The 27,687-nt window shown below is 36.6% G+C and overlaps 3 protein-coding genes across 5 annotated transcripts in view; 2 read left to right on the top strand and 1 right to left on the bottom strand.

The window, feature by feature from the left end:
* The window catches only part of fhip1ab (FHF complex subunit HOOK interacting protein 1Ab), a 446,377-nt gene that overhangs the window by 107,754 nt on the left and 310,936 nt on the right, over positions 1 to 27,687 (top strand). The window lies entirely within an intron of this gene.
* si:ch73-290k24.5 lies at positions 658 to 26,599 on the bottom strand. Its single transcript, XM_005170605.5, has 14 exons — positions 26,186 to 26,599; positions 22,057 to 24,201; positions 19,004 to 19,196; positions 16,665 to 16,738; positions 15,455 to 15,657; positions 14,653 to 14,783; positions 14,486 to 14,569; positions 10,180 to 10,295; positions 9,931 to 10,083; positions 9,516 to 9,611; positions 6,846 to 6,964; positions 4,947 to 5,105; positions 4,623 to 4,738; positions 658 to 4,462 (listed from the first exon to the last, which is right to left on the bottom strand). Exons 2-14 carry the CDS (start codon positions 22,686 to 22,688, stop codon positions 4,403 to 4,405), a joined length of 2,136 nt encoding a protein of 711 aa, XP_005170662.1. The 5' UTR covers positions 22,689 to 24,201; positions 26,186 to 26,599; the 3' UTR covers positions 658 to 4,402.
* The window catches only part of cyp17a2 (cytochrome P450, family 17, subfamily A, polypeptide 2), a 38,190-nt gene continuing 23,357 nt past the window's right edge, over positions 12,855 to 27,687 (top strand). For all 3 annotated transcript variants that reach the window (XM_068216809.2, XM_068216808.2, XM_073938748.1), the window contains exon 1: positions 12,855 to 12,984. The gene's annotated coding sequence lies outside the window, so the exon portion shown is untranslated. The remainder of the gene's footprint in view (positions 12,985 to 27,687) is intronic.

Here is a 27,687-nt window from a genome sequence, read left to right as displayed (position 1 = left end):
TTCTTTTTTGTTTAACAGAAGAACGAAACGCATAGAGGTCTGTAACCCCTTGAGGGAGAGTAAATAATGAGTACATTTTCATTTTGAGGTGAACTGTCCCTTTAATGCCGACTGACGGACTGTAAAAGTGGGTCATACACAGAGGAAAATGTCATGTTTGATTTGTCTATTTTTATAACACGACAGCAGGATATTTTTACACTCACATACAGACACAAACAAATACACTGCAGGATTGCTTCAAAGCGAGTAAGAGCACTTTTAATTCATTTAATTTCGTTTTGTCCACCAGAGGGCAGCAGACTATATTAGTTTTAGACCGTCTGAACTTAAAATTACAATCAAATATAAAAATAAAGCTTTGCTAAATTGGTTGTAAATAAAAGTATTTTCATATTAAAACAAAGTTAAGTCAAATATGAAAAATCAAAATTTTAAATTACGTTTTATCAGTAAATTTAAATGACATTTTGTCTGTTCATTATTTGACCCGACATTGGGTTAAAACAACCCAGCATTTTATAGAGCATGAGAGATTTCAGTGACATACTATTTTAGTGTTTATGTTTTAAATTGTCATGTTTAAATAAAAAAAAAGCAATTAATTGTGTGAATTTACTAGCAGTTTCCGAATGAAAATACATTAAAAGGCAACACTCAGGTACTGTATATTTTTATTTTGCACTTCTACTTTTTTAGACAAAGTACATCATCCATGAAAATGCACCATACATGTTTGTTGTTAAAAGAGGTAATAGTTACACAGATATGTCAAAATAAGCATCTCAACCTTTGTTTATTTAGTGCTAAACTCACTTTACTAGCACTACACAGAGGACTAGCTGCATGTAGACACTTCAGTCACGCTTTACAATGAAGGTCCCTTTAGTTCATGTACTTACTAACACAAGTAAACAATGAACAGTACATCAATGACAGTAATTGATCATCTTTGATAATGAAAATACACTCATTTATTGTTAGATTAAACTCTCTTTTTGGTTTTTATTAATGGTTATTATTAAATATACATTACTGTAAAGTGAGACCAACTCTTCAATAATGAGCAAACAAATATGAACACATCGAGTATTAATAAAGCTCATAATGCTCATGTGCTTCGTAAAAACAAACACAATTTATTTCAGACACATTATTCATATATGGCATAACTCTCTTTTTTTAAACGTTTAAAGTGACATAAAAATCAAGAGTAGAAGATGAAAAGTGCGAGATTTTGTTGATCTTTTTTGTGCCATAGAAAAAGGAAGACATGTAAATACCACAGTGAGTCCACTGATGTGCTCTGAAGATTTTAAAGATGAAAAACATCTTGTTCATATATTAATGTGGCAGTTTATTTGCTCAGACATAATTCGGATTGTCTAAAATAATTTTTTGAAGATTATCATTTGCAAAATAAAGTAGCTTTGGTCCACAATAAAGTTAATCCGCAAACTCTGATGACTCTCCATCTGCTGAGTTTTATAGGGCCCTTTTTGTTGGAAAAGGTCGAATGAAGTGAAATTTCACTTGAAAGACTGGAACTATTCTCTTACGCCATTTTATTTTGAACATGTTTAGAAAATAAGCTTTTTTTCTGTGAATGTGCAAGATTTTCAATTCATTACTGCTATATTAATGAGCAAAGATTCCCACATGAACAATACTGTAGAGATTTATGTAAATACTCAAATTGATCTGTTGTGGTGATTCTACAGTTGCTATGGTAACACGACTTCAGTAATTAATCTGTTGTGGTGATTCTGCAGTTGCTATGGTAACACAACAACTAAAGTAATGTTGTGGTGATTCTGCAGTTGCTATGGTAACAGAACGACTATAGTAATTGATCTGTTGTGGTGATTCTACAATTGCTATGGTAACACATCAACTATAGTAATGTTGTGAAGATTCTGCAGGTGCTATGATAACACAACAGCTATAGTAATGGATCTGTTGTGGTGATTCTGCTGTTTGTACTTTGAATTTCTGCAGTATTTTTCATGTGGGATATTATAATCTTGGTGACGCTGCTAATAATAAGCAAGGGCTTTGTTTTAGTTCACCTCATAGATTGAGCCACATGTGTGCTGAGGTTAAAATATAAACAGTCTGAATGTAGCACTAATGATATGTTCACACACTCCACACACACACAGAATCAGTCCAGATTCCTGATCTTTGAGTTTGTTGAAGACACCCGATGGAAGACGGTTGTGTGTGTGTGTGTGTGTGTGTGTGTGTTTACATGTGTTTGAACAGTACGTGATTCAGTAGTTTACTGCTAGTTATTGCCACAACACCACTACAGCTAAGAGCTCTACACACACTATATTGTGTTCTGTTCCTAAAGCCACTGTAGTGTTAAAGTAAGCTGTCCTGAGTGTTTGTTTGTGGGAGAAGTGTGCCTCTGTCAAAACCCAAACCTCTCAAAAAGTGCAGCGTGTGTGTGTGTGTGTGTGTGTGTGTGTGTGTGTGTGTGTGTGTGTGTGTGTTTGGCTTTACTTATGTTTAAATGAATGAATTTACATAATAATGTGCTCTTGTGCATTTGCGTGTGTGTGTGTCTGTGTGTGTGTGTGTCTGTGTCTGTGTGTGTGAGTATGTTTGTGCATTTGTGTGTGTGTGTGTTTGTGCCTTTGTGTGTGTTTGTGTGTGTGTGTGTGTGTGTGTGTGTATGTTTGTGCATTTGTATGTGTGTGTTTGTGTGTGTGTGTGTGTGTGTGTGTGTGTGTGTGTGTGTGTGTGTGTGTGTGTGTGTGTGTGTGTAAGTATGTTTGTGCATTTGTGTGTGTGTGTGTCTGTGTGTGTGTGTGTCTGTGTCTGTGTGTGTGAGTATGTTTGTGCATTTGTGTGTGTGTGTGTTTGTGCCTTTGTGTGTGTGTGTGTGTGTGTGTGTGTGAGTATGTTTGTGCATTTGTATGTGTGTGTTTGTGTGTGTGTGTGTGTGTGTGTGTGAGTATGTTTGTGCATTTGTGTGTGTGTGTGTGTGTGTGTGTGAGTATGTTTGTGCCTTAGTGTGTATGTGGGTGTGTTTGTGCATTTGTGTGTGTGAGTGTGTTTTTGCCTTTGTGTGTGTGTGTGTGTGTGTGTGTGTGAGTATGTTTGTGCATTTGTGTGTTTCTGTGTGCGTGTGTGTGTGTATGTGTGTGAGTGTGTTTGTGCATTTGTGTGAGTGTGTTTGTGCATTTGTGTGTGTGTGTGTGTGTGTGTGTGTGTGTGTTTGAGTATGTTTGTGCATTTGTGTGTGTGAGTGTGTTTGTGCCTTTGTGTGTGTGTGTGTGTGTGTGTGTTTGGCTTTACTTATGTTTAAATGAATGAATTTACATAATAATGTGCTCTTGTGCATTTGTGTGTGTGTGTCTGTGTGTGTGTGTGTGTGTGTTTGTGCCTTTGTGTGTGTGTGTGTGTGTGTGTGTGTGTGTGTGTGTGTGTGTGTGTGTGTGTGTGTGTGAGTATGTTTGTGCATTTGTATGTGTGTGTTTGTGTGTGTATGTATGTGTGTGTGTGTGTGTGTGTGTGTGTGTGTGTGTGTGTGTGAGTATGTTTGTGCATTTGTGTGTGTGTGTGTGTGTGTGTGTGTTTGTGCCTTAGTGTGTATGTGGGTGTGTTTGTGCATTTGTGTGTGTGAGTGTGTTTGTGCCTTTGTGTGTGTGTGTGTGTGTGTGTGTGTGTGTGTGTGTGTGTGTGTGAGTATGTTTGTGCATTTGTGTGTTTCTGTGTGCGTGTGTGTGTGTGTGTGTGTGTGAGTGTGTTTGTGCATTTGTGTGTGTGTGTGAGTGTGTTTGTGCATTTTGTGTGTGTGTGTGTGTGTGAGTATGTTTGTGATTTGTGTGTTTCTGTGTGTGTGTGTGTGTGCATTTGTGTGTGTCTGTGTTTGTGTGTGTGAGTGTGTTTGTTCATTTGTGTGTGTGTGTGTGTGTGTGTGTTTGTGCCTGTGTGTTTAACATTTGTGCATGTGTGTATATTTGTGCATGTGTGTGTGTGTGCCAGAGTGTGTGTTTGTGTGTTTGTCCGTGTGTGTATGCGTGCATGTGTTTGTGCATGCATGCGTATGTTCATGTGTGTGTTTGCACATGTGTGTTTGTTTGTGCATGAGTGTCAGTGTTTTTGCATATGTTTGTGTGTGTGTGCATGCATACGCGTGTGCACTTTTATGTGTGTGTGTGCACCTGTGCACTTGTATTTGTGTTTGCGCATGTGTGTGTGTGTGTGAGCATTTGTGTCTGAAGATGATTGTGTGTGTGTGTGTGTGTGTGTGTGTGTGTGTGCATATATGTGTGTGCATCTGTGAGTTTGTGTGTGTTTTTGTGAAATTGTACATGTGTGTTTGTGTGTGTGTTTGTTTGTGCATGTGTGTGTGTGTGTGTGCATCAGATTGTCACAGTAACGTGTATTTTCAGGGTTTGTCCACTTTGATCTGAAGGACGTCACACAGGCCGGGTCTCTTTCTCAACGCCTGCAGGAGTACAAACACACACACACACACACACACACACACACACACACACACACACACACACACACACACACACACACACACACACACACATTCAATATTCATTACACTCTTTTAACACTTAAGCAACTAAATGATCTGAACTCCAGCAGTGTTTGACCTGTAGATTGTTGACGATCTCCTCAAATAATCTCTTGGCCTCTTCATTTTCAGCATCCTCAAAGTAATCCGCTATAGACAACTGAACCACCACACACTTCAGACTCGGACACACACCTCACACACACACACAGAAAAAGAGAGAGAACGCACTAAATGATGTCTCTGCATTGTAGATGAATAAATACATGCAAAACAGAAGTGACCAATCATAAGGCACATGCTAATATAAAAACTAATGTTAAATGATTATTAACGGAAGTCTCCTTCAGTGTTTTAACTCGACCGATCATTAGTGTATGCTGCAGGGTTGTGTGTCTCTCACTTGTGAAGTGCAGGATAGCTTTAGCGGTGACGGGTGTGCAGATGAATGCCAGTGTGTGTAGCTGCTGAAGGCCGTCTCTGCAGATCTCTAGCGCCGCCTCCTGGTTCAGTTCATTCATATGATGGAGCTCCAGCACACACAGATTCACACAGTTCCTTACTGCACACACAAGAACAACACATTAAGTAGACACTCGCAAACTCATTCATGTGTGTTGGAGAACCAGCGGCCTGTATCAAGATGCTGGCTTAACAAACTCAGAATTACAATGTTGGTTTACAAACCAAATAAGTGCAGTTTTGTTCTGGTTATGTTCAGATTATGTTCAGATCATGATCAGATTATGAACAGGTTATGTTCTAGTTAAGTTCTGGTTATGTTCAAATTATGTTCTTATTAATATTATTTTCTTTATGTTCAGGTTATGTTCTTGTTATGTTCAGGAACTAACTAAATATTTTATCATTATAACATAACATGAACATAATCTCAACGTAACTACAACAAAATCTAAATTTAACCAGAACATAATCTAAATATAACTAAAAGATAGTCTGAACATAACTAGAACATAAACTGAACATAGCCTGAACAATCTAAATACAACCAAACATCATCTAAATATAACTAAAACATAAACTAAACATAACCTGAGCATAATCTGAACATAGCCTTACATAAAATGAACATAGCCTAAACATAATCTGTGTATAACCAGAACATGAGATAAAGATAGCCTTACATAATTGTAACATATTTTGAATTCAACCAGAACATAATCTCACTATAACAAGAACCTAAACTGAACATAGCCTAAACATAAACTGAACAAAGTCAGAACATAATCTGAATATAACCAGCACATATGCTGAACATAGCCTGTACATAAACGAAACATAGCCTAAACATAATCTAAATATAACCAAAACCTAAATTGAACATAGTCTGAATGTAAACTGAACATAATCTAAATACAGTCAGAACATAACCTGAACATAGCCTTACATAAACTGAACATAGCCTAAACATAAACCGAACATAGCCAAAACATAATCTGAATATAACCAGAACATCACCTAAACATAGCCTGAATATAATCTGAATATTATCAGAACTTAAGCCGAACATAGCCCGAATATAATCTTAACATAACCAGAACATAAACTGACTATAACTACAACATAATCTGAATTTAACCAGAACATAACCTAAATATAACCAGAACCTAAACTGAACATAGCCTAAACATAAACTGAACATAGCCAAAACATAATCTGAATATAACCAGAACATAATCTAAATATAACCAGAACATAAACTGAACATAGCCTGAACATGAACCGAACATAGCCTGAACATAATCTGAAAATAATCAGAACATAAGCCGAACATAGCCTGAATATAATCTTGACATAACAAGAACATAAACTGAACATAAATACATCATAATCTGAATTTAACCAGAACATAACCTGAATATACCCAGAATCTAAACTGAACATAGCCTGAACGTAAACTAAACATAGCCTAAACATAGCCAGAACACAATCTGAACATAGCTTGAACATTATCTGAACATAAACTGAACATAAACTGAATATAACCAGGACATAATCTGAACATATACTGAATGTAATCTGAACATAACCAGAACATAACATGAGCATAATCTGAACAAAAACAGAACATATCTACAACATAATCTGAACATAACCTGAACTGTAGCAGATTATCAGATTTTCAAAATACCATGGCAACAAAGATTGATTAAAGCTTAGATAACTTCATAGTACTAAATCCCAGGATTAGTGCCATCTAAACTGAAATTTACCTTGGCTAGCAAGCGAATCTAACTACACAACATTAAACACAAACTCACAAACCACTCCTGTCACTCACCCAGAGAAGCCAATCCCTGCACACCACAGCCGGCTCCGCCCACACCCACCCGGCACAGATTCGGCCAGCAGCGGCCAATCAGCTGCAAGCATCGGTTACTGAAGCGACTGGGCTGCAGGCTGGACAGAACAGAGGCAGGGCTTCAGTGGTCATGTGACAGTAGACATGCTTCGATTACCCCTCAAACTGTACAAAGTAAAGTTGACTATACGCCTAATTGAAACATCCCAACATATTTTGATCATTTAAAATTTGCGCTAACTAAAAATTAGCAAAAATACTCATATATTGCAAAAAAAGCTTTTTGCTAGAATGACGAGGATTTCGGGCAGCTCATAAAGTAATCATTTATTTAGTATGTTGATGTACTTTTAACTGGAAATGAATATAGAGTAGGGGGTGGGGCTTTATTTTGCGCATCAACAGAAAACTAAAGGTAAGACGGGTGGGGCTAAGAATATTGTGGGTGGAGAACTGACATCATCTTAGAAGGAGCCAATCCAATCCAGACTGAAGATTACCAAAACAAGTTTTTTTGTTCTGCCAATAGAGTTTTTATCTACATTTAAATAAATATATGTTCGATTATATTCTGACACGGCTGTATATGGGCTGATTAGTTATTAGTCTAAAGAATAACAATGTGCGTTCGCACAAAAAAATTATTTACAAGAATTTTTTACTAGTTCGTACGATTGCTTTCAAACATTTTACTATAATTTTCATATCCTCCAACAAGGGGAGGGTTTATGGGTGTGGTTTGGGGCCACGCCTCCTTTTTAAAATCTTACTTTTTTTTTAAAAGAACAAAATTGCGTGAATTTGTGTACGAATTAGTAACTTTTCTGCAATGCATAAAATGGTTACGTTTTATCGCGAGATCCAGCTGAACCTACCACTCATTGGAGGATTAGAAAATGATAGTAAAATGTATGAAGGAGATTGTACAAGTTAATTTTAAAAGTAAAAGATTTTATACAAATCAAACAATATAATTAGCCACTAAATCAAAAAGTTACGAATTGCTGTTAGGTTGCGTTGGTTTATTTGCAGAGATTGCGTTGCGTTAGGTTGCGTTGGTTTGTTTGTAGAGATTGCGTTGCGTTAGATTGCATTGTTTTATTTGTAGATATTACGTTGCGTTAGATTGCGTTGGTTTATTTGTAGAGATTGCGTTGCGTTAGATTGCGTTGGTTTATTTGTAGAGATTGCGTTGCGTTAGATTGCGTTGGTTTATTTGTAGAGATTGCGTTGCGTTAGATTGCGTTGGTTTTTTTGTAGAGATTGCGTTGCGTTAGATTGTGTTGGTTTATTTGTAGAGATTGCGTTGTGTTAGATTGCGTTGGTTTATTTGTAGAGATTGCGTTGCGTTAGATTGCATTGTTTTATTTGTAGATATTACGTTGCGTTAGATTGCGTTGGTTTATTTGTAGAGATTGCGTTGCGTTAGATTGCATTGGTTTATTTGTAGAAATTGCGTTGCGTTAGATTGCGTTGGTTTATTTGTAGAGATTGCGTTGCGTTAGATTGCGTTGGTTTATTTGTAGAGATTGCGTTGCGTTAGATTGCGTTGGTTTATTTGTAGAGATTGCGTTGCGTTAGATTGCGTTGGTTTATTTGTAGAGATTGCGTTGCGTTAGATTGCATTGGTTTATTTGTAGAGATTGCGTTGCGTTAGATTGCATTGGTTTATTTGTAGAGATTGCGTTGCGTTAGATTGCATTGGTTTATTTGTAGAAATTGCGTTGCGTTAGATTGCATTGGTTTATTTGTAGAGATTGTGTTGCGTTAGATTGCGTTGGTTTATTTGTAGAGATTGCGTTGCGTTAGATTGCATTGGTTTATTTGTAGAGATTGCGTTGCGTTAGATTGCGTTGGTTTATTTGTAGAGATTGCGTTGCGTTAGATTGCATTGGTTTATTTGTAGAAATTGCGTTGCGTTAGATTGCGTTGGTTTATGTGTAGAGATTGCGTTGCGTTAGATTGCGTTGGTTTATTTGTAGAGATTGCGTTGCGTTAGATTGCGTTGGTTTGTTTGTAGAGATTGCGTTGCGTTAGATTGCATTGTTTTATTTGTAGATATTACGTTGCGTTAGATTGCGTTGGTTTATTTGTAGAGATTGCGTTGCGTTAGATTGCATTGGTTTATTTGTAGAGATTGCGTTGCGTTAGATTGCATTGGTTTATTTGTAGAAATTGCGTTGCGTTAGATTGCATTGGTTTATTTGTAGAGATTGCGTTGCGTTAGATTGCGTTGGTTTATTTGTAGAGATTGCGTTGCGTTAGATTGCATTGGTTTATTTGTAGAGATTGCGTTGCGTTAGATTGCGTTGGTTTATTTGTAGAGATTGCGTTGCGTTAGATTGCATTGGTTTATTTGTAGAAATTGCGTTGCGTTAGATTGCGTTGGTTTATGTGTAGAGATTGCGTTGCGTTAGATTGCGTTGGTTTATTTGTAGAGATTGCGTTGCGTTAGATTGCGTTGGTTTATTTGTAGAGATTGCGTTGCGTTAGATTGCGTTGGTTTATTTGTAGAGATTGCGTTGCGTTAGATTGCATTGGTTTATTTGTAGAATTTTTGCTCGACTGCACTGCAACTGCTCATCTGGAAATGAGACAATATTGTTTTTTATCTACATTGAAATAAATATATATGTTATAAATTCTGACCACGGCTGTATGGGAGCGATTCGTAGCGCAGTGATGTCTCGACATCCTGCGCCCAGAGCCCAGATCACCTCCTGACCCACTGGATCTGACGCACTCCTGAAACAATCAAAACCATTACAAACACACCACAGAAATAACACACATCATAATAACATTTATTAAAGAGCTTAATAAAATTATTAAAGAGTATCAATAAGCGCATGAAAGAAGTTACACTATGGATGTTTTACTCAGCTTTTGCATACGATTTTCATTATTAAATGTAATTGTTTGTGACTCATTGTGTTGTAGCTACGTTTGTAATGTAATAACTGTAATTCTTTTATCTGTAAAACAGAACTCGTACAGTATTTTCCGAATAATATCTAAAGTTTAAATATCTGCGATGTGTGTATTGTATATGTGTTTCTGTCACCTGTATGTGAGCGACTGCAGTGAGCGGCAGTGACAGCTGACGAGCCACAAACACCTGTCCGTCAAAATATTCGAGCAATTAGAGATGCTCAAAACCACCAGACTCCGCCCTGCTGCCTTTAGCACCGCCTCCAGTCCCGCCTCCAGTCCGCCCCTCATCAAAGACACAAGACAGGCAGCTCATTAAACACTCGTTCCTCAAACAGAAGCGGTTTTTTTTTTCAGCGTGATCAAACTAAATATGCTCTACCTGGTGCTTCGGATGTACTCGTCTTTGCTTTCTTTCTTGGCTCGAGCTCGTGGTTTAAGGTTCTGAAGAACGAGACACTGAGTCTGACTGCACCACTGAGACAGAGTCTGCAGAAACTACACACAAACACACACACAATGAAACAAAACATTGGTGTTGGGCGAAGCGAGGCTTTGTGAAACACTCAAACAGGTGAAGCAAATGTTTCAAAGCTTCGAAATATTTCAAAACCCGTCTCTACTGGTCATTTTTATGCATTGCTCTGGAACAGCTTCAGCAAAGACACAGTACAGCAAATTAAGGTATTAAACCTGCTGTTGTAGAGTCGAGTGTTCGAGAGATTTCGTGAAGCTGAGAGAGTTACATGCAGAGATAATGGGTTTGAATCCAGGGTGATGCAGCTGTAGATGTTAGTTTTTAAATGCTCTGTTCTTGTTACGTGTTTTAACATTGGTCTGACATCAGAACAGGGGCGAAGCAACCGGTGGGGGACGGGAAGATTCGTCCCCCTCACTTTTAGAGACAGACCATTTAGAAACAGGTGATTAATAATAAAATTAATGTCAAATTTTGAATCTCATTCAGCTTTTCCCCCTCCACTTTTAAAGTGTCCGCTACACCCCTCCATCCAAATGAACACTTTATGAATACAAATGTCTTGATTTGGTCATAAAATATTAACATTAATAAAATACATAAAGTCATAATTTCAGAATATTTGTATTCATCAGGATTTGAACTCGAGCTATTGCACACGCACGGCCCACCAAGCTACATGAGATTATTCAGGGTTTTTTTTCCCCGTCAGTCAAACACAGATTCGCCAGGTCTCGAAACGCTTCTGAAATCGCTTTAGTCAAGTAAACTGCTGTTTCAAAACTGTTTTTTTTTTGCAAATTGTATACTCTAATAGAAATCTGATACAGGGAAATACATGCAAATTACATATATGACACGTGACAAGCTCATTTTTGGATATATGTGCATATATATTTCATTATATAGGCAACATACATTTAGAAATATTATAATAATGGCAATATAATATATATATATATATACACACACAGTTAAGGTGAGAATTATTCGCCCCCTTGTTTATTTTTCCCCCATTTTTCTGTTTATCAGAGAGCAGATTTCTTCAACACATTTCTAATCATGCTAGTGTTAATAACTCATCTCTAATAACTGATTTATTTTCTCTTTGTCATGATGACAGTAAATAATATTAGACTAGATATTCTTCAAGACACTTCTATACAGCTTAAAGTGACATGTAAAGGCTTCACTAGGGTAATTAGGCAGGTTAGGGTAATTAGGCAAGTTATTGAATAATGATGGTTTGTTCTGGAGACTATCGAGAACAAATATAGCTCAAAGTGGCAAATTCAGACTTTCTCCAGAAGAAAAAATATAATCAGACATACTGTGAATGGGGGCGAATAATTCTGACTTCAGCTGTATATATATATATATATATATATATATATATATATATATGCAGTATTTTCAGATATATGTTGCATATATGGTGAGGCAGTGGCGCAGTAGGTAGTGCTGTCGCCTCACAGCAAGAAGGTCGCTGGTTCGAGCCTCGGCTCAGTTGGTGTTTCTGTGTGGAGTTTGCATGTTCTCCCTGTGTTGGTGTGGGTTTCCTCCGGATGCTCCGGTTTCCCCCACAGTCCAAACACGTGCAGTGCAGGTGAATTGGGTAGGCTAAATTGTCCGTAGTGTGTGTGTGTGTGTGTGTGTGAATGTGTGTGTGGATGTTTCCCAGAGATGGGTTGCAGCTGGATGGGCATCCGCTGTGTAAAAACTTGCTGGATAAGTTGGCGGTTCATTACGCTGTGGCGACCCCGGATTAATAAAGGGACTAAGCTGACAAGAAAAGGAATTAATGTTGCATGTATGACCAAATATATGACATATTTTGAAATATTGAAAAAAAAATGTAAAAATGTTTACATATATATTTTTCAAATATGTATGTATAGATATATTATGTAAGTGTCATCTTGCAATATTTAGAAATATATGTTGTACTGTATTTGTCATGTATTTGATATGAAATACAAATATGAATAATGTACTGTACATGTTTTCCATCATGTATCATATTTCTATTTGCATAAAACAGAAACAATAACAGAAAAGGTGCACTGTATTAAACTAAATCAAAGAACTGCTATATAAATATATAGGTAAAGTAATAAGACAATTTCAGGTGCAAATATCAATGAATTATTCCCAAATTAAGTTTAAAGAAATAGTTCTTGATCATTACAGCTGGTCTGGTGCTATACAGTGGTCTGAACTCTGCTGCTGTTTAACAGCAACGTCTTTATCATTATCTTTATAGTTATTGAGACTAAAATCTTTTTTTTTTGTATAGTTTCCTAATATATGATAATTAATAGAGAGATCAGAGTTTGTGATGAATTGGCTCTTCAGTGTTTGAACTCTCAGTAATGATTAAATCACACTGAACTGAGCTAAACTGAACTGAACTTAAACACTAAAACCTGAACCACACTGTTCCAGTTACTATGACCATTTATGTGAAGCTGCTTTGACACAATCTACATTGTAAAGCGCTATACAAATAAAGCTGAATTGAATTGAATTGAATTGATTTTACCTTGAGAGAAAAAACAGTGTTTGTGTTTGCGCCCTCTAGTGGACTGGAGGATTTAGTGTTGCTAGTTACAGCATTAGCTCTTTAGCCTTTGTCAGCTGGAGAAGCCATTTGAAAGTTGTTTGCAGGCTGTTTTTGGAACTAACGGATGTAAATATCCTTCTGAACAGGTAAAACTTTGGTCTTTTGTTCATATTAATGATGTTTGCTGGTTTGGTCTTCTGGGGGATTTGCTCTGGCTGGTTTTGTTGTCGTTTGTTGGATTGAGGATGTGCAGATATTGCTGTGATTACTTGTTATTTGTTTGACTGACTATCAGACATTGATTTAGTCATGTTTAGATGAAATTCTGCTCACTGTGTGCTTGTTTTTAGAGACTGTTGTTGTGATGGTGGATATTCCTTTGCTTAATTCCCCAGATTTATGCATTCGATATAACAAGTAAAAGTTAAATTTTCTGATACGTGAGAAGCAATAAAATGAATGTTACATCAACATTTAATTTGTGAAGACTTTTACATTGCAGGTATATGCCTTTCTTCCTCGTTTTTGTCTTGTTTTTAGTCTAAATATCTACAAATCAGCAAGAAAAGTGAAAAGTTATTGTTTTTGTTTCAAGAAATCATTCAAATGTAAGTGAGTTTTTCCTTAAAGCAAGCAAAATAATCCTACTTCAATCTGAAAATAAGATATTTTGCTCACACCACTGGCAGATTTCTTAGTTTGCTTAAAGAAAGATTTCCTTGAATTAAGTATTAATTAAAAATCAAGTGAGTTTTACATTTAAAACAAGCAAAATCACATTACGATTGGCTGATAGCAAATCAAATTTATCAACAAACAAAAGGCCCAACATGGAAAGTCTACACTTTTAAAGAAGGACTTTCCAAATTGGGCCTTTTGTTTGCTGCTAAATTGGGTTTGGTATCAGCCAATCATAATGTGATTAACCGAATTAACCATTTTTACACAAAAGTAAACATTTAACAAGGTCATTCCTAAAAACATTTAACTAAACGTGTGATTTGGAGGGCAAATATTGATATTAATAAAAAGGTCTGTTTCTGCTTGAGGTAAAGTTGGTTTTATATTCGCACATTCAGACTTTCATATTCAATAAAATAGTAAAGCAGAATATACAAAGGCTAATACTGATTCATATTAATGACGTACTTGGACGTCTTGTTTCTAGTCCAAATATCCACGTCGTGCAGGGATTGACTTCTCTAGGTGAGTGACGGGAGTGGTTTGTGTTTGATGTGTTAATGTTGTGTAGCTGGCTACATAGTTGCTAGCACGGGTGGTTAGCACTGTGGCCTCACAGCAAGAAGGTCTCTGGTTTGAGTCCCTGCTGAGTCAGTTGGTGTTTCTGTGTGGAGTTTGCATGTTCTCCCCGTGTTGGTGTGGGTTTCCTCCTAGTGCTCCGGTTTCCCCCACAGTCCAAACACATGCGCTATAGGGGAACTGATCAACTAAATTGACCGTTGTGTATGGGTGTTTTCCAGTACTGGGTTGCAGCTGGAAGGGCATCAGCTGTGTAAAACATATGCTGGAATAGTTAACAGTTCATTCCGCTGTGGTGACCCCTAATGAATAAAGGGACTAAGACGAAAGAAGATGAATGAATGTGATTGAGTGTAGACTGATGGAGTCAGAAGTGTGTATTCTTGCCTTGGTGGACACGCGTGCGTTCTCTAGTGTTACTCTGGTCCACACAGCAGGATGACGAGCGACACTCCGCCAGTCTTTACACACCTGAAACACACAAACACACCAGTAAACACTAGTAAAACAACAGTCACTCAGTCACTTACTCTTACAGACACACATACACGCACCTCAGCGGCGGTCAGCAGAGTGTGTGTGTCCAGGTAGATGAACACACAGAACAGAGCCGCTTTGAGCCGCAGACGTTCTGAACTCTCAGTTGACCCACTGACTCTGTTCACGCACCAGTGGAGATCCTGACCTGATCAACACACACACACACACACACACACACACACACACACACACACACACACAACATAAACATCATATACACAGCTTTTGAGATATGTAATGATATGTAATACTGATCTTATTCTGTTGTGTTACACTCGCTGTCTCAGATGAGCTGGTGTATATTTCAAACATAAGAGTTTATATTTACATTTAAAATACAATCCCGGACGAGCCCCCGTTCACTACAGCCATTCACTGTGTGTGTGTGTGTGTGTTTGTGTTTGTGTTTGTGTGTGTGTGTGTGTGTGTTTGTGTGTGTGTTTGTGTGTGTGTTTGTGTGTGTGTTTGTGTGTGTTTGTGTGTATTTGTGTTTGTGTGTGTGTGTTTTTGTGTGTGTGTGTTTGTGTGTGTGTGTGTGTGTGTGTGTTTGTGTGTATGTGTGTGTGTTTGTGTGTGTGTTTGTGTGTGTGTTTGTGTGTGTTTGTGTGTGTGTGTGTGTTTGTGTGTGTGTGTGTGTGTGTGTTTGTGTGTGTGTGTGTTTGTGTGTTTGTGTGTGTGTGTGTGTGTGTGTGTGTGTTTGTGTGTTTGTGTGTTTGTGTGTGTGTGTGTGTGTGTGTGTGTGTGTGTGTGTGTGTGTGTGTGTGTGTGTGTGTGTTTGTGTGTGTGTGTGTGTGTGTGTGTGTGTGTGTGTTGTACCCGTGCTGCTGTATCCGCTGTGCAGTTGTGTGTCGTCAGTGTAAATGCTCCAGTTGTCTGACTCTGCGTCTGTGTGTTGGCTCCTGTAGTGTATGTCTGGATCCTCCACATCTCCGTAAAACACACGCTGGTACTGACGGGCGTAACAGTGGCCCTCGCAACCCCCTGATCCCACTGACAATGTCCGCGGCCTCCGCTCATACCTGACACACACACACAGAGCACAGCACTTAATAACTACATTACCCATAATGCTGTGCTGACAATTACACCAGTCAGAGAAAAGGTGCAAGGAACTAACTTTAGCTCGGGCCACTCCTGTGAACCACAGCCAATGATGTATTGAGTCTCATACTGAAATACACTCACCGGCCACTTTATTAGGTACACCTGGCCAACTGCTCGTTAACAAAATTTCTGATCAGCCAATCACATGGCTGCAGCTCACTGCATTTAGGCATATAGACATGGTCAAGAGGATCTGCTGCAGTTCAAACTGAGCATCAGAATGGTGAAGAAAGGGGATTTAAGAGACTGAACGTGGCATGGTTGTTGCTGCCAGACGGGCTGCTCTGAGTATTTCAGAAACTGCTGATCTACTTTGATTTTCATGCACAACCATCTCTAGGGTTTACAGAGAATGATCTAAGAAAGTTTACTCAAATGGCCTCCACAGTCACCAGAGCTCAATCCAATAGAGCAGCTTTGGGATGTGGTGGAACGGGAGATTGGCATCATGGATGTGCAGCCGACAAATCTGCAGCAACTGTGTGATGCTATCATGACAATATGGAGCAAAATCTCTGAGGAATATTTGCTGTAGCTTGTTGAATCTCTGCCACCAAGGATTAAGACAGTTCTGAAGGCAAAAGGGACCAACCTGGTACTAGTAAGGTGTACCTAATAAAGTCGCCGGCGAGTGTATTTGTGTATATACAATTGAAGTCAGAATTATTCAGCCTCCTGTGGGTACTTCTTATAATATTTCCCAAATGATGTTGAACAGATTCAGGAAATGTTCACAGCATGTCTGATAATATTTGTTCTTCTGGAGAAAGTCTTATTTGTTTTATTTCGGCTACAATAAAAGCAGTTTTTAATAGTTTTAAAGCCATTTTAAGGTCATTATTATTCCCCCTTCAGCAATATTAGTGTTGGATTGTCTCCAGAACAAACCACTGTTATACAATGACTTGCCTAATTGATGTACCTGTAGTGTTGAGCAGATCTGTGATCAGACAGATGTGAAGATCTTCTGCTCATCCCCGACACACTGTAACTCCTCTGACACAAACACACACACACACACACACACATGATCATCACTTTAATTTCTAAATGTCACTTAAAGCAGTTCTATTCCTTTAATTTAATTTATTTATTCTTTACAGTATAGTGTTAAAAACCAAAGTAGGAGCCCTTGTTTGATGATTCAACGTTTCAGGAGAGCTGTAATAATGTATCATTAATGTTTAATAGTGTTTCAGAAAAGTTGTTTCAATATTTTAGGTTTGGTTCAGTAATGTACCAATAATGTTTCAAAAGAGTTGCAACAATGTTTCAGTAACGTTTCAATGTCGTTTTAGGAGAGTTGCAACAATGTTTCAGGGTTCAGTAATGTTTCAAAAGTGTTTCAGGAAATGTGTTACAATGTTTCAGTTGTTGTTCAGTAGTGTTTCAATAGCTTTTTGGGACAGTTGTCAATGTTTTAGAAGAGCTGTAACAATGTTTCATTAATGTTTCAGAGAAGTTGTTACAATGTTTCAGGTTAGTTCAGTAATGTACCAGTAATGTTTCAAAAGTGTTGCAACAATGTTTAAATAACGTTTCAACAGTGCTTCTAGAGAGTTGTAACAATTTTTCTGGTTTGTTTTGATAGCCTCTCAATAGCATACCAGAGAAGTGGTTACAATGTTTCAGTAATGTATCATCAATGTTTTAAGAGAGTTGCAACAATGTTTCAATAGTGTTTCAGGAGAGTTGCAACAATGTTTCATGTTTCAGTAATGTTTCAAAAGCATTTTAGGAGAGTTGCAACAATGTTTGAGTTTTGGTTCAGTAATGTATCAGTAATGTTTCAACAGTGTTTCAGGAGAGTTGTGTCAATGTTTCATTAATGTTTCAATAGTGTTTTGGAGAAGTTGTTACAATGTTTCAGGTTAGTTCAGTAATGTACCAGTAATGTTTCAAAAGTGTTGCAACAATGTTTAAGTAACGTTTCAACAGTGCTTCTAGAGAGTTGTAACAATTTTTCTGGTTTGTTTTGATAGCCTCTCAATTGCATACCAGAGAAGTTGTTACAATGTTTCAGGTTTGTTTCAGTAATGTATCAGTAATGTTTCAACAGTGTTTCAGGAGAGATGTGTCAATGTTTCAGGTTTGTTTCAGTAATGTATCAGCAATGTTTTAAGACAGTTGCAGCAATGTTTCAATAGTGTTTCAGGAGAGTTGCAACAATGTTTGAGTTTTGGTTCAGTAATGTATCAGTAATGTTTCAACAGTGTTTCAGGAGAGTTGTGTCAATGTTTCAGGAGAGCTGTAACAATGTTTCATTAATGTTTCAATAGTGTTTTGGAGAAGTTGTTACAATGTTTCAGGTTAGTTCAGTAATGTACCAGTAATGTTTCAAAAGTGTTGCAACAATGTTTAAGTAACGTTTCAACAGTGCTTCTAGAGAGTTGTAACAATTTTTCTGGTTTGTTTTGATAGCCTCTCAATTGCATACCAGAGAAGTTGTTACAATGTTTCAGGTTTGTTTCAGTAATGTATCAGCAATGTTTTAAGACAGTTGCAGCAATGTTTCAATAGTGTTTCAGGAGAGTTGCAACAATGTTTGAGTTTTGGTTCAGTAATGTATCAGTAATGTTTCAACAATGTTTCAGGAGAGATGTGTCAATGTTTCAGGTGAGTTGTAACAGTGTTTCATGGATGTTTCAATAGTGTTTCTGAACAATTGTTTCAGTAACTTTTCAATAGCATTTTAGGAGAGATGCAACAATGTTTCAGGTTTGTTTCAGTAATGTTCAGGAGAGATGTGAATGTTTCAGTTTGTTTCAATAGTGTTTCAAGAAAATTGTAACAATGTTTCATGTTTGTTTTGGTAATGTATCAGTTATGTTTGAGGGTAGTTGCAACAATGTTTCATGTTTGTTTCAGTAACCTTTCATTAGCATATCAGAGAAGTTGTAACAATGTTTCGATAGTTTTTAGAACAGTTGTGTCATTGTTTCAGGAGAGTTGCAGCAATGTATTTTTGCTTGTCTGTAACAAAATACTTGTTTACTCAAGAATTTTTCAATATTTGAACTAGAAACAACTAAGAGAAACAACTTTGACTAAGAGAAGATTTTTTTCAGTACTTTTTGTTCATTTGTAAATTGTCTCAACTCATTTTGTTAGCAAAAATGTAAAAAAGATCTTATTGTGAGCTCAGTGTCATAAATCATGAGCGTCGTGGATTGTTAAATTCTTACAATATTATGTTAAACCATAATAGGAGCCCTCGTTTGATGACTTCAACATGCACAACATGCTCTGGGTCTATCTGACCTGGTATCCTGCGGCTCTACTTCCTGTCAGGTGTCTGTGAGGGGAAGTGACATCATTGTGTATGTTCTGCAGCTGTGTTTCTGCTCTCTCCGCTCGCTCCAGCAGATCCTCAATGAAACGTTGCAGACGGATCTTTGCACTCGCTTCCTGCAGTGCCGTGTCTCGCACAAACCTGTCCAGCTCACACACTTCCCTTAAACACAAACACACACATTTACATGCATCTCACACACCATCTGTCGCAAAGGACTCAAATGTTTACACTTAAAACAGTGTGTAAAACAGGTTAACTGGCTATTTGATAATATGCAATAATCTGTACAAGGTACTGCGATAACGATATTTGGCACGATATATATCGTTTTCAAGATTTTTTTTATTATCTATGCAGAAAAATATGCAATGTGCGATATTTGATATTTTTAAGTACTGCAATATCGATATGTCTTGCTATATAACATTTTCATAGAAAAATACAACTTTTATAAGCTTTATAGAAACATATGATATTCAATAGTGTTGTCGATAAGTATTGCAATAACGATATTTGTTACAATATAACTTTTCCCTAAACAAATTCTTCTTTTATTAGCTATGTAGAAACATATGTGATATTCAATATTGTTGTCGATAAGTATTGCAATAAGGATATTTGTTACGATATAATTTTCCCTAAGAAAATCTATGTAATCTATTACTGTAAAAAAATATGCAGTATTCAATATTGATATTAATGAGTATTGCGATAATGATATTTCTTACGATATAACATTTCCATAGAAAAATGCTGTTTTTATAAGCTATGTAGAAAAGTATGCTATGTGCGATATTCGATATTGTTGTTTAGGTATTGCGATAATGATATTTCTTACGATATAACGTTTCCATAGAAAAATTAAACTTTTATAAGCTATGTAGAAAAATGTCATTTTTGATATTATTGTCGTTACGTATTGCAATAAAAATATTTGTTACGATATAATTTTCCCTAAAAAAATTAATTTTTATTAGCTATGTGAAAAAATATGCAATATTAGATAATGATGTTGATAAATTTTTAATTCTTATGATATAACATTTCCATTAAAAACTTATATTTTTATTAGCTATGTAGAAAAATGTGATATTCAATTTTGTTGTCAATAAGTATTGCGATAATATTTGTTATAATATAACTTTTCTCTAAAAATGTATACTTCTATTAACTATGTAGAAAAATATGCGATATGTGATAGTTGATATTGTTGTTGATAAGTACTGCAATAACAATATTTCTTACAATTTAAAATTTCCATAAAAAAAAAAAATTATTAGCTATGTAGGAAAATATGCAATACTTAATAATATGTTGTTGAGTACTGTGATATTGATATTTCTTACAATATAACATTTCAATAGAAAAAAATAAACTTTTATAAGCTTTGTAGAAAAGTATGTGATATTCGATATTGTTGTCGATAAGTGTTGCAATAAGGATATTTGTTACGATATAGTTTTCCCTAAAAAAATCAATGTAAGCTATGTTAAAAATATGTAATATTCAATATTAATATTGATAAGTATTGCGATAATGATATTTCTTATGATGTAATATTTCCATAGAAAAATTTAACTTTTAAAAGCTACAGTGTGTAGAAAAATGTGCGATATTCGATAATGTTGTCTAAGTATTGTGATAATAGTTGTTACGATATATCCCCCCAAAAAAAATTTTTTTGTGAGCTACATAGAAAAATATGTGATATTTGACGTTGTTGTTAAGTATTGCGATAACGACATTTCTTACGATATAACTTTCCATAGAAAAAAAATCGATATGCGCCATGTAAAAAAAAAATGACGTGCGATATTTGATAATGTTGTCGATAAGTACTGCAAAGGCAATATTTCTGACGATATAACATTTCCATAAAAAAATGCAATTTTTTTAAGCTATGTAGAAAAGTATGCTATGTGCGGTATTCGATACTGTTGTTTAGGTATTGCGATAACGATATTTCTTACGATATAATGTTTCCATAGAAAAATTCAACTTATATAAGCTATGAAGAAAAATATGTCATTTTTGATATTGTTGTCGTTAAGTATTGTACTAAAAATATGTTACGATATAACTTTTACAAAAAAAATGAATTTTAATTAGCTATGTGAAAAAATATGCAATATTTGATATTGATGTTGATAAGTTTTAATTTCTTATGATATAACATTTCCATTGAACGAGCTATGTAGAGCTTTGTAGAAAAATGTGATATTCAATATTGTTGTTAAGTACTGCAATAACGATATTTCTTACAATATAACAGTTCCATAGAACGATATTCAATATTGTTAAGTATTACGAAATGATATTTCTTACGATAGAACATTTCTGTAGAAAAATATGCGATATTCAATATTGTTGTCGTTAAGTATTGCAATAACGACATTTCTTCTGATTCTTCTGAGACATTTCTTCATTTCCATAGAAAAAATCTGTATTAGCTGTGTAAAAAAGTGCGATGTGCCATACTTGATATTGTTGTCGATAATTAAAAACAAAATATTGCAATGTTATTTTTATCCAATATCACAAATATATTTATCCTTTTATTTATCACTATTGTGCTTGATCAGCTCTAGGCATGGGATGATATTGGTTCCAAGGTTTACCACAGATAGGCAAAGTCAAGGTTGTAAAACCACTAACATTTTCTGTTATACTGCCCTGGTGGGCTGACCAGTAGCTGCTGATGTGGAGGGTCTTTTGCTGTTGGAGATACTGGTGCCCTAAAAAACTAAACAAATAGTCATAAAAATATATGGTATGAAGGGTAGTAATCACGATACTGTGATGCAGTAAAACCGAGATATTTTCATCAAAGATTATCATAGCATCAGAATCTTACACCGGCCAATGCCTAAACACAAGTGTGTTTATTCTTCTATTATTAGCGTGCTGTATTATTAAGTTATCGTGTTGGATGAGAACGGGCCTCTATAGCGGTGATCTGTACTGTACTGAAGCGTCCCCTCAGTGCTAGCATTAATGCATCATTCATTTGAACACTCACTGTTGTTTTCTGCGTAGTTGCTCGTCTCGATCGCTCAGCTCATATCTCAGACTCGCCAGCATCTCCACAGAAATGTCCACTTGTCTCTCCAGTTGAGCCGCTCTTTTCTCCACCTCATATTTTTCGGTCAGCATTTTCTCGCTCTCTCTTCTGGCTCTCCGCACCTCCGCGCTCCTCCTCTTCACCTCCTCCTGAAGTACCTCCAGTTTGAGCGACACCCGTTCCTGGACTTCCAGAGCCAGCTGCTGAAGCCGGGCCTCCAGAGCCAGCCTGCCCAGCCATGGCACACCCAGCCGGGCCACAGCGTGACCGGAGTCTGCCTCCATTTCTGGAGCTCTGGAGCTCACGGCGACTGCCAGAACTGGAGGAAGAGCGGAGGGTGAATCTCGCTGGATGAGGATCTTCCGGAGCGGGCCGGTCGCCAAACTCAGGGCGTCCAGGAGCTCCAGACGGAGAGGCCGGGTGATGCTGCTTTCTCTCTGAGAGTACAGAGACATCAGGCCACCTTCAGAGCTCCGACGTGGGGTTAAGCTGAGCTTCTTGCAGGAGCAGATGCTAGACCGGTGCTCTCCAAACACACACGACTCTCCACACGTAGAGCAGCAGAGCGGCAGCTCGGCTCTGGTGGACATACTGATGATGATGATGATACACTCACACACTCCAAAACATAATGCCCAGATCAAGTTTCAGTAGAGTTTCAGAATCTTTTCAGTAGTGTTATGGGAGATTTGTTTCAGTTGTTTTTCAGAAGAAAATTCAGCTGTTTCTTTCAGTAACGTTTTAATAGTGTTTTAAGAAAGTTGTAACAATGTTGCAAGTTGGTTTCAGAAGAGCTGTTACAATGTTTCAGTAATGTATCAGTAATGTTTTTATAGAGTTGCTACAATGTTTCAGTAATGTTTCAAAAGCGTTTCAGGGAGAGTTGCTACAATGTTTCAGTTGTTTTTCAGTAATGTTTCAATATTGTTTCAAGACAGTAAAATCAACATGTCTAATGTTTCGGGAGAGATGTACAATGTTTCAGTTTTGTTTCAGGAATGTTTCTATAGCATTTCAAGAAAGTTGTAGCAATGTCTTTGTTTCAGTAATGTTTTAGGAGAGTTGTTTCAGTTGCTTTTCATTAATGTTTCAATAGCATTTCTGGAAATTTGTAACAATGTTTGAGGATTATTTCAGTAGTGTTAATAGCATTTCAGGAAAGTAGTTACAATGTTTCATGTTTGTTTCAGTAATGTTTCAATTGCATTCTAGAAGAGGTGCTACTAAACAAAACAAAAAAATTCTGTTGTTTCTTTCAGTAATATTACAATGCTTTAGGTTTGTTTCAGTAATGTTTTAGGCGAGTTGTAACAATGCTTCAGTTGTTTTTCAACAGCATTTCAGAGAACTTTTAACAATGTTTCATGTCAGGACAGTTGTGTCAATGTTTCAGGAGAGTTGTACAATGTTTCAGTATTATTTTAATAGCATTTTAAGTTTTAAGTTGTAATAATGTTTTAGTTTTGTTTCAATAATGTTTTTGGCGAGTTGTAACAATGTTTCAGTTGTCTTTTGTTTAATGTTTCAATATTGTTTCAGGAAAATTGTAACATTTACAAAAAATGTGTCATGTTTTAAGGGGAGTTTCAGTTGTCTTTCGATAATGTTTTAATAGTGTTTCAGGATATTTATTTCAGTATCATTTACTCTGCAGTTGCATATCCAGCAGTGAGAAGTGTTTGTTTCAGTAGTTTTTCCAGCATTTCAGTTTCAGGAACGTTTGTTTACATTTTTTTCAGAATCATTTCAGTTTTCTTCAGCAGTGTTTACTATTTTTTTTTTTAGGTCAGTTTGTTTTAGAACTGTTTCAGGAATGTTTGTTTCACAGTTGCTTCATGTGCATTTCTTACACTAGTGTTTTAGGAATGTTTGAAGTTTCAGCAGTTTTTCCTGACTACTGAATTAGTAGTTTCAGTAGTGGTTCATTATCATTTCAGGATCTCTTCAGTAGTGTTTTAGGAGAATCTAAGAGATGCTTCAATATAATTTTGAAAACCTACTAAAAGATTGTGAAAATGTTTCGGAGTTGATTTAGTCTTTTTTTTCAGGACTTTATCTTCAGTGTCTCTGAATCCAGATTAGTCTCATGCAGAATCATTACACCTGTAAAACAAAAACACAAAGATTTACCAGAGCTTCTCAACAAGAGCTTCTAAATAACAGCTGTCAAACTCCACAGCTCTGCACGGTTTAGCTTTAACTCTAATCAAACATGCCTGATCAAACTAACTGGGTCCTTCAGACTTGTTTGAAACCTACAGGTAGGTGTGTTGAAGCAGGGTTGGAACTAAACTATGCAGAGCTGCGGCCCTCCTGGAACTGAGTTTGACACCCCTGTTCTATATTGTTGATATCAGTTTGCTTTGGATACGAGTCCTATTATTATTGATCACTGTTGTTGTTATTCATAAGTAGGCCCACACGGAATCTGCACGCTCAGAATTCCGCAGATTTTCCACAGAATTCCACATATTTCTGCAGATTTTTAGCCCATCATTAATTCTGTTTATCTACTTGAGTAAATGTGTGTAATTCTACATTTATTCAGGTTTTTAATGAATTACTGCAATATTATTGACTATTATGAAAATGTTCATCTGCTTTATGTACAACACAGTTTGTTAAGTAATATGCTCTGTCTTTTAGTAAAGATATTATATAAGAGACTTGCTTTGTTTACCAAATAAAGTGAGTCTTATTGGATTTGCATTTTAAACATTAAATAAAAGCTATAAAGGTGTTACTTTTTATTTCATGTATTAAGGTTTTAGTTTTAATACTCCGCTGGATACTCTCAAAATAATTCAGCAGAAATTTGCAGATTTTTACCAAAATTCTCTGCAGAAATAGCAAAAAATGTCTGCAGATTCCGTCTGGACCTAACTTAAGTTAGAATACAGCGTTTCTTTTAGCATTGAAAGCATTTTGCAAGCCAGACAAGAATTTAACCTCATTTTTATTTTCCTATTATTATGCAGTATCTACACTCCCAGAAGTAAAGGTACGCGAGTTGTCACTGGGGTTGGTACCTTTTTCAAAAGGTGCACGTTTGTACTTATAGGGTCCATATTGGTAGCTTAATAGTAGATATTAGTACCTCAAATTTTAAGAGGAACACTTTTGTACTTTTTTGGTATTAATATGGACCTTTCAGGTACAAATATGCACCTTTTGAAAAGGTACCCCCCCAGTGACAGCTCACATACCTTGATTTCTGAGAGTGTGGGGTAGAGTTTCTGGGCTGTCCCTTTGTTGAACAATAACAGTCTACATTTTCCATCATGCTGGTCTTTAGCTCCAGATGCTAACCTCACAGCAGACTCCACACGGCATGTCTAAAACACAATTATCTTCATTTTTTTTATCATATTATTGTATTTAAAAAGTGAATGAGAAAGACTGAAATATCACAGTTACAATTAGTGGAGCAAACACACACACACACACACACACACACACACACACAAAGATGAAAATTAGACTTCATTATTTGATGATGATGATTAAAGCTGAATGTGTAATTGAGGATATCACACAAACAATAACATTTTAGCGATAACTGGCTATTATTTGTATTATTTAAAAGTAAATTCATTATATTTTAAGATAATATCGCTACCCACTATTGCGATCAGCCATGTATATTTACAATATCAGGTAACAAAAGCAGATAACTGCTTAATGCATATTTAATTTTCAACACGGGGTCAACCGGTTTAAGTTCACGCTCATGAACTGTGTGTGCGTGTTTGTGCGTGCGCGCGCGGAATTCAGGCATGTGCGCGCGCTCCACATTATTTCCGCATGAATATGAAGAAGACAAAAGCTGCTCCCCGAATAAAGCTCCATCACCACCATCATGAGCAAACACAGTCCAGAATAAACATGCACTGATGAAATATAATAACGCAGCGCTTTCTGCTCGGTCGTGTGTAAATCAGGTCACACCTACAGCAGCTCGCCGCGCATCGGAATGAAGCTGAATCAGTAAACCCTCCATGCAGATACAGGCATGCAGCTCCAGCCTGACACTGTGAGCACGAGGTGTGAGAATAACAGTTTTCATGCATCTGTCAGAGAAACCCACCAGTTCTCCCGGCTGCTGTCGGCACTGCTGTCCTGCACTGAGCGGCGCGCTTCTGAACTGGATTTCGTCGAGCCGTCGCCTGTGACGTCACTCCCGGTTCTGGGCGGAACTGACTTCTTCTCGAGGAGTGTAAAATAAAGGAGATATTCCCCAGCTGCTATAAAAGGAATACGGCGTCTCCGGCCGGAAGTGAGCGAGGTTTATTCATGCTATAATGATCAACCCTAGAGTTCTGTCAAAATGAGCCGCTAAACCTGTGAAATAAAGCAGAACCGTTTACTTTCACGCCTCAAGTCTTATTGTGCATGAAGAAAGAAGCTCATCTTCATCTCACACACACACACACACTCTCTCTCTCTCTCTCTCTCTCGCTGTGGATGTGCAGGCTGTCTGATCTCTGTGCAGTTTCTCACTGTCGAGCACGCGCCGCATGTTTGCTGTGTACGCGCGGCGCTGTCCACGTGACGCGTGGTGCTGAAGCTGCTCCGGTGTGTTTCTATGAGGGCTTTGAGCTGGAATGAAGAGGTGTGATTGGTGAACGCAGCAGTTGTGTCTATTAATACATTTGATGCGTCGTAATTAAATAATAGTTTGAATTGGCCCACATTGTGTTCGCTGTGCAGTGGAATCTGATAACATTTTCTTAAAAATCCAATTAAGAGTTTAATTAATATATTGCCATCGATTTTTCCCTTTTCTGTGTATTTACAGTTGAAGTCAGAATTATTCGCCCCCTTTGATTTATTTATTTTTTTCTAATATTTCCCAAATGATGTTGAACAGATTCAGGAAATGTTCACAGTATGTCTGATAATATTTTTGTTCTTCTGTAGAAAGTCTGATTTGTTTTATTTCGGCTAGAATAAAAGCAGTTCTTAATTTTTTAAGCACCATTTTTAGGTCAATATTATTAGCCGCTTTAAGATTGTCTACAGAACACACCTGTCACAAGATGGAGACTCACATAACAAAAAAATCCATGCGCAGCAATTTATTTTGACAAAATCAAAGAATTATCCCAATCTTGCACAGGAATTTCAAGCAAGATACCAAAATCTAGAAATGAGTCCAGACAAAAGAACTAATGGAAAATAAATAAATAAGCAAATTCAAAAACAGGGCGTTGTTGTTGTTATTATTATTATTATTATTATTATTATTATTATTATTATACCTTTATTTAGCCAGGAGATCCCATTAAGACAGTACTGTCTCTTTTTCCATTGAGACCTGGTCAAGATGGCAGGCAGCACATAAAGTTTCACGCAAAAATCACAAAAACAATATTACAAAACTACAAAATCACGTTCATAAAAAGATCAGATTATAAAAAACAATTGCATGTGTCCTTTAAGATGTTGTACAGAACAGTGGTGTCCTAGAAAAAAAGGTTGTGTACTATTACACCCAAATTTTAAATGAAAGTAGGCAAAGAAACGACGAAAGTCAATGTTTCTTCGATTCATTGGAGATTTTATATATATATATATATATATTATTAT

Source organism: Danio rerio, chromosome 23, assembly GCF_049306965.1.
Source record: "Danio rerio strain Tuebingen ecotype United States chromosome 23, GRCz12tu, whole genome shotgun sequence".
Taxonomy (NCBI): Eukaryota; Metazoa; Chordata; class Actinopteri; order Cypriniformes; family Danionidae; genus Danio; species Danio rerio.
Note: the sequence above shows the minus strand (reverse complement) of the source record. Positions and strands in the feature narration are given on the sequence as shown.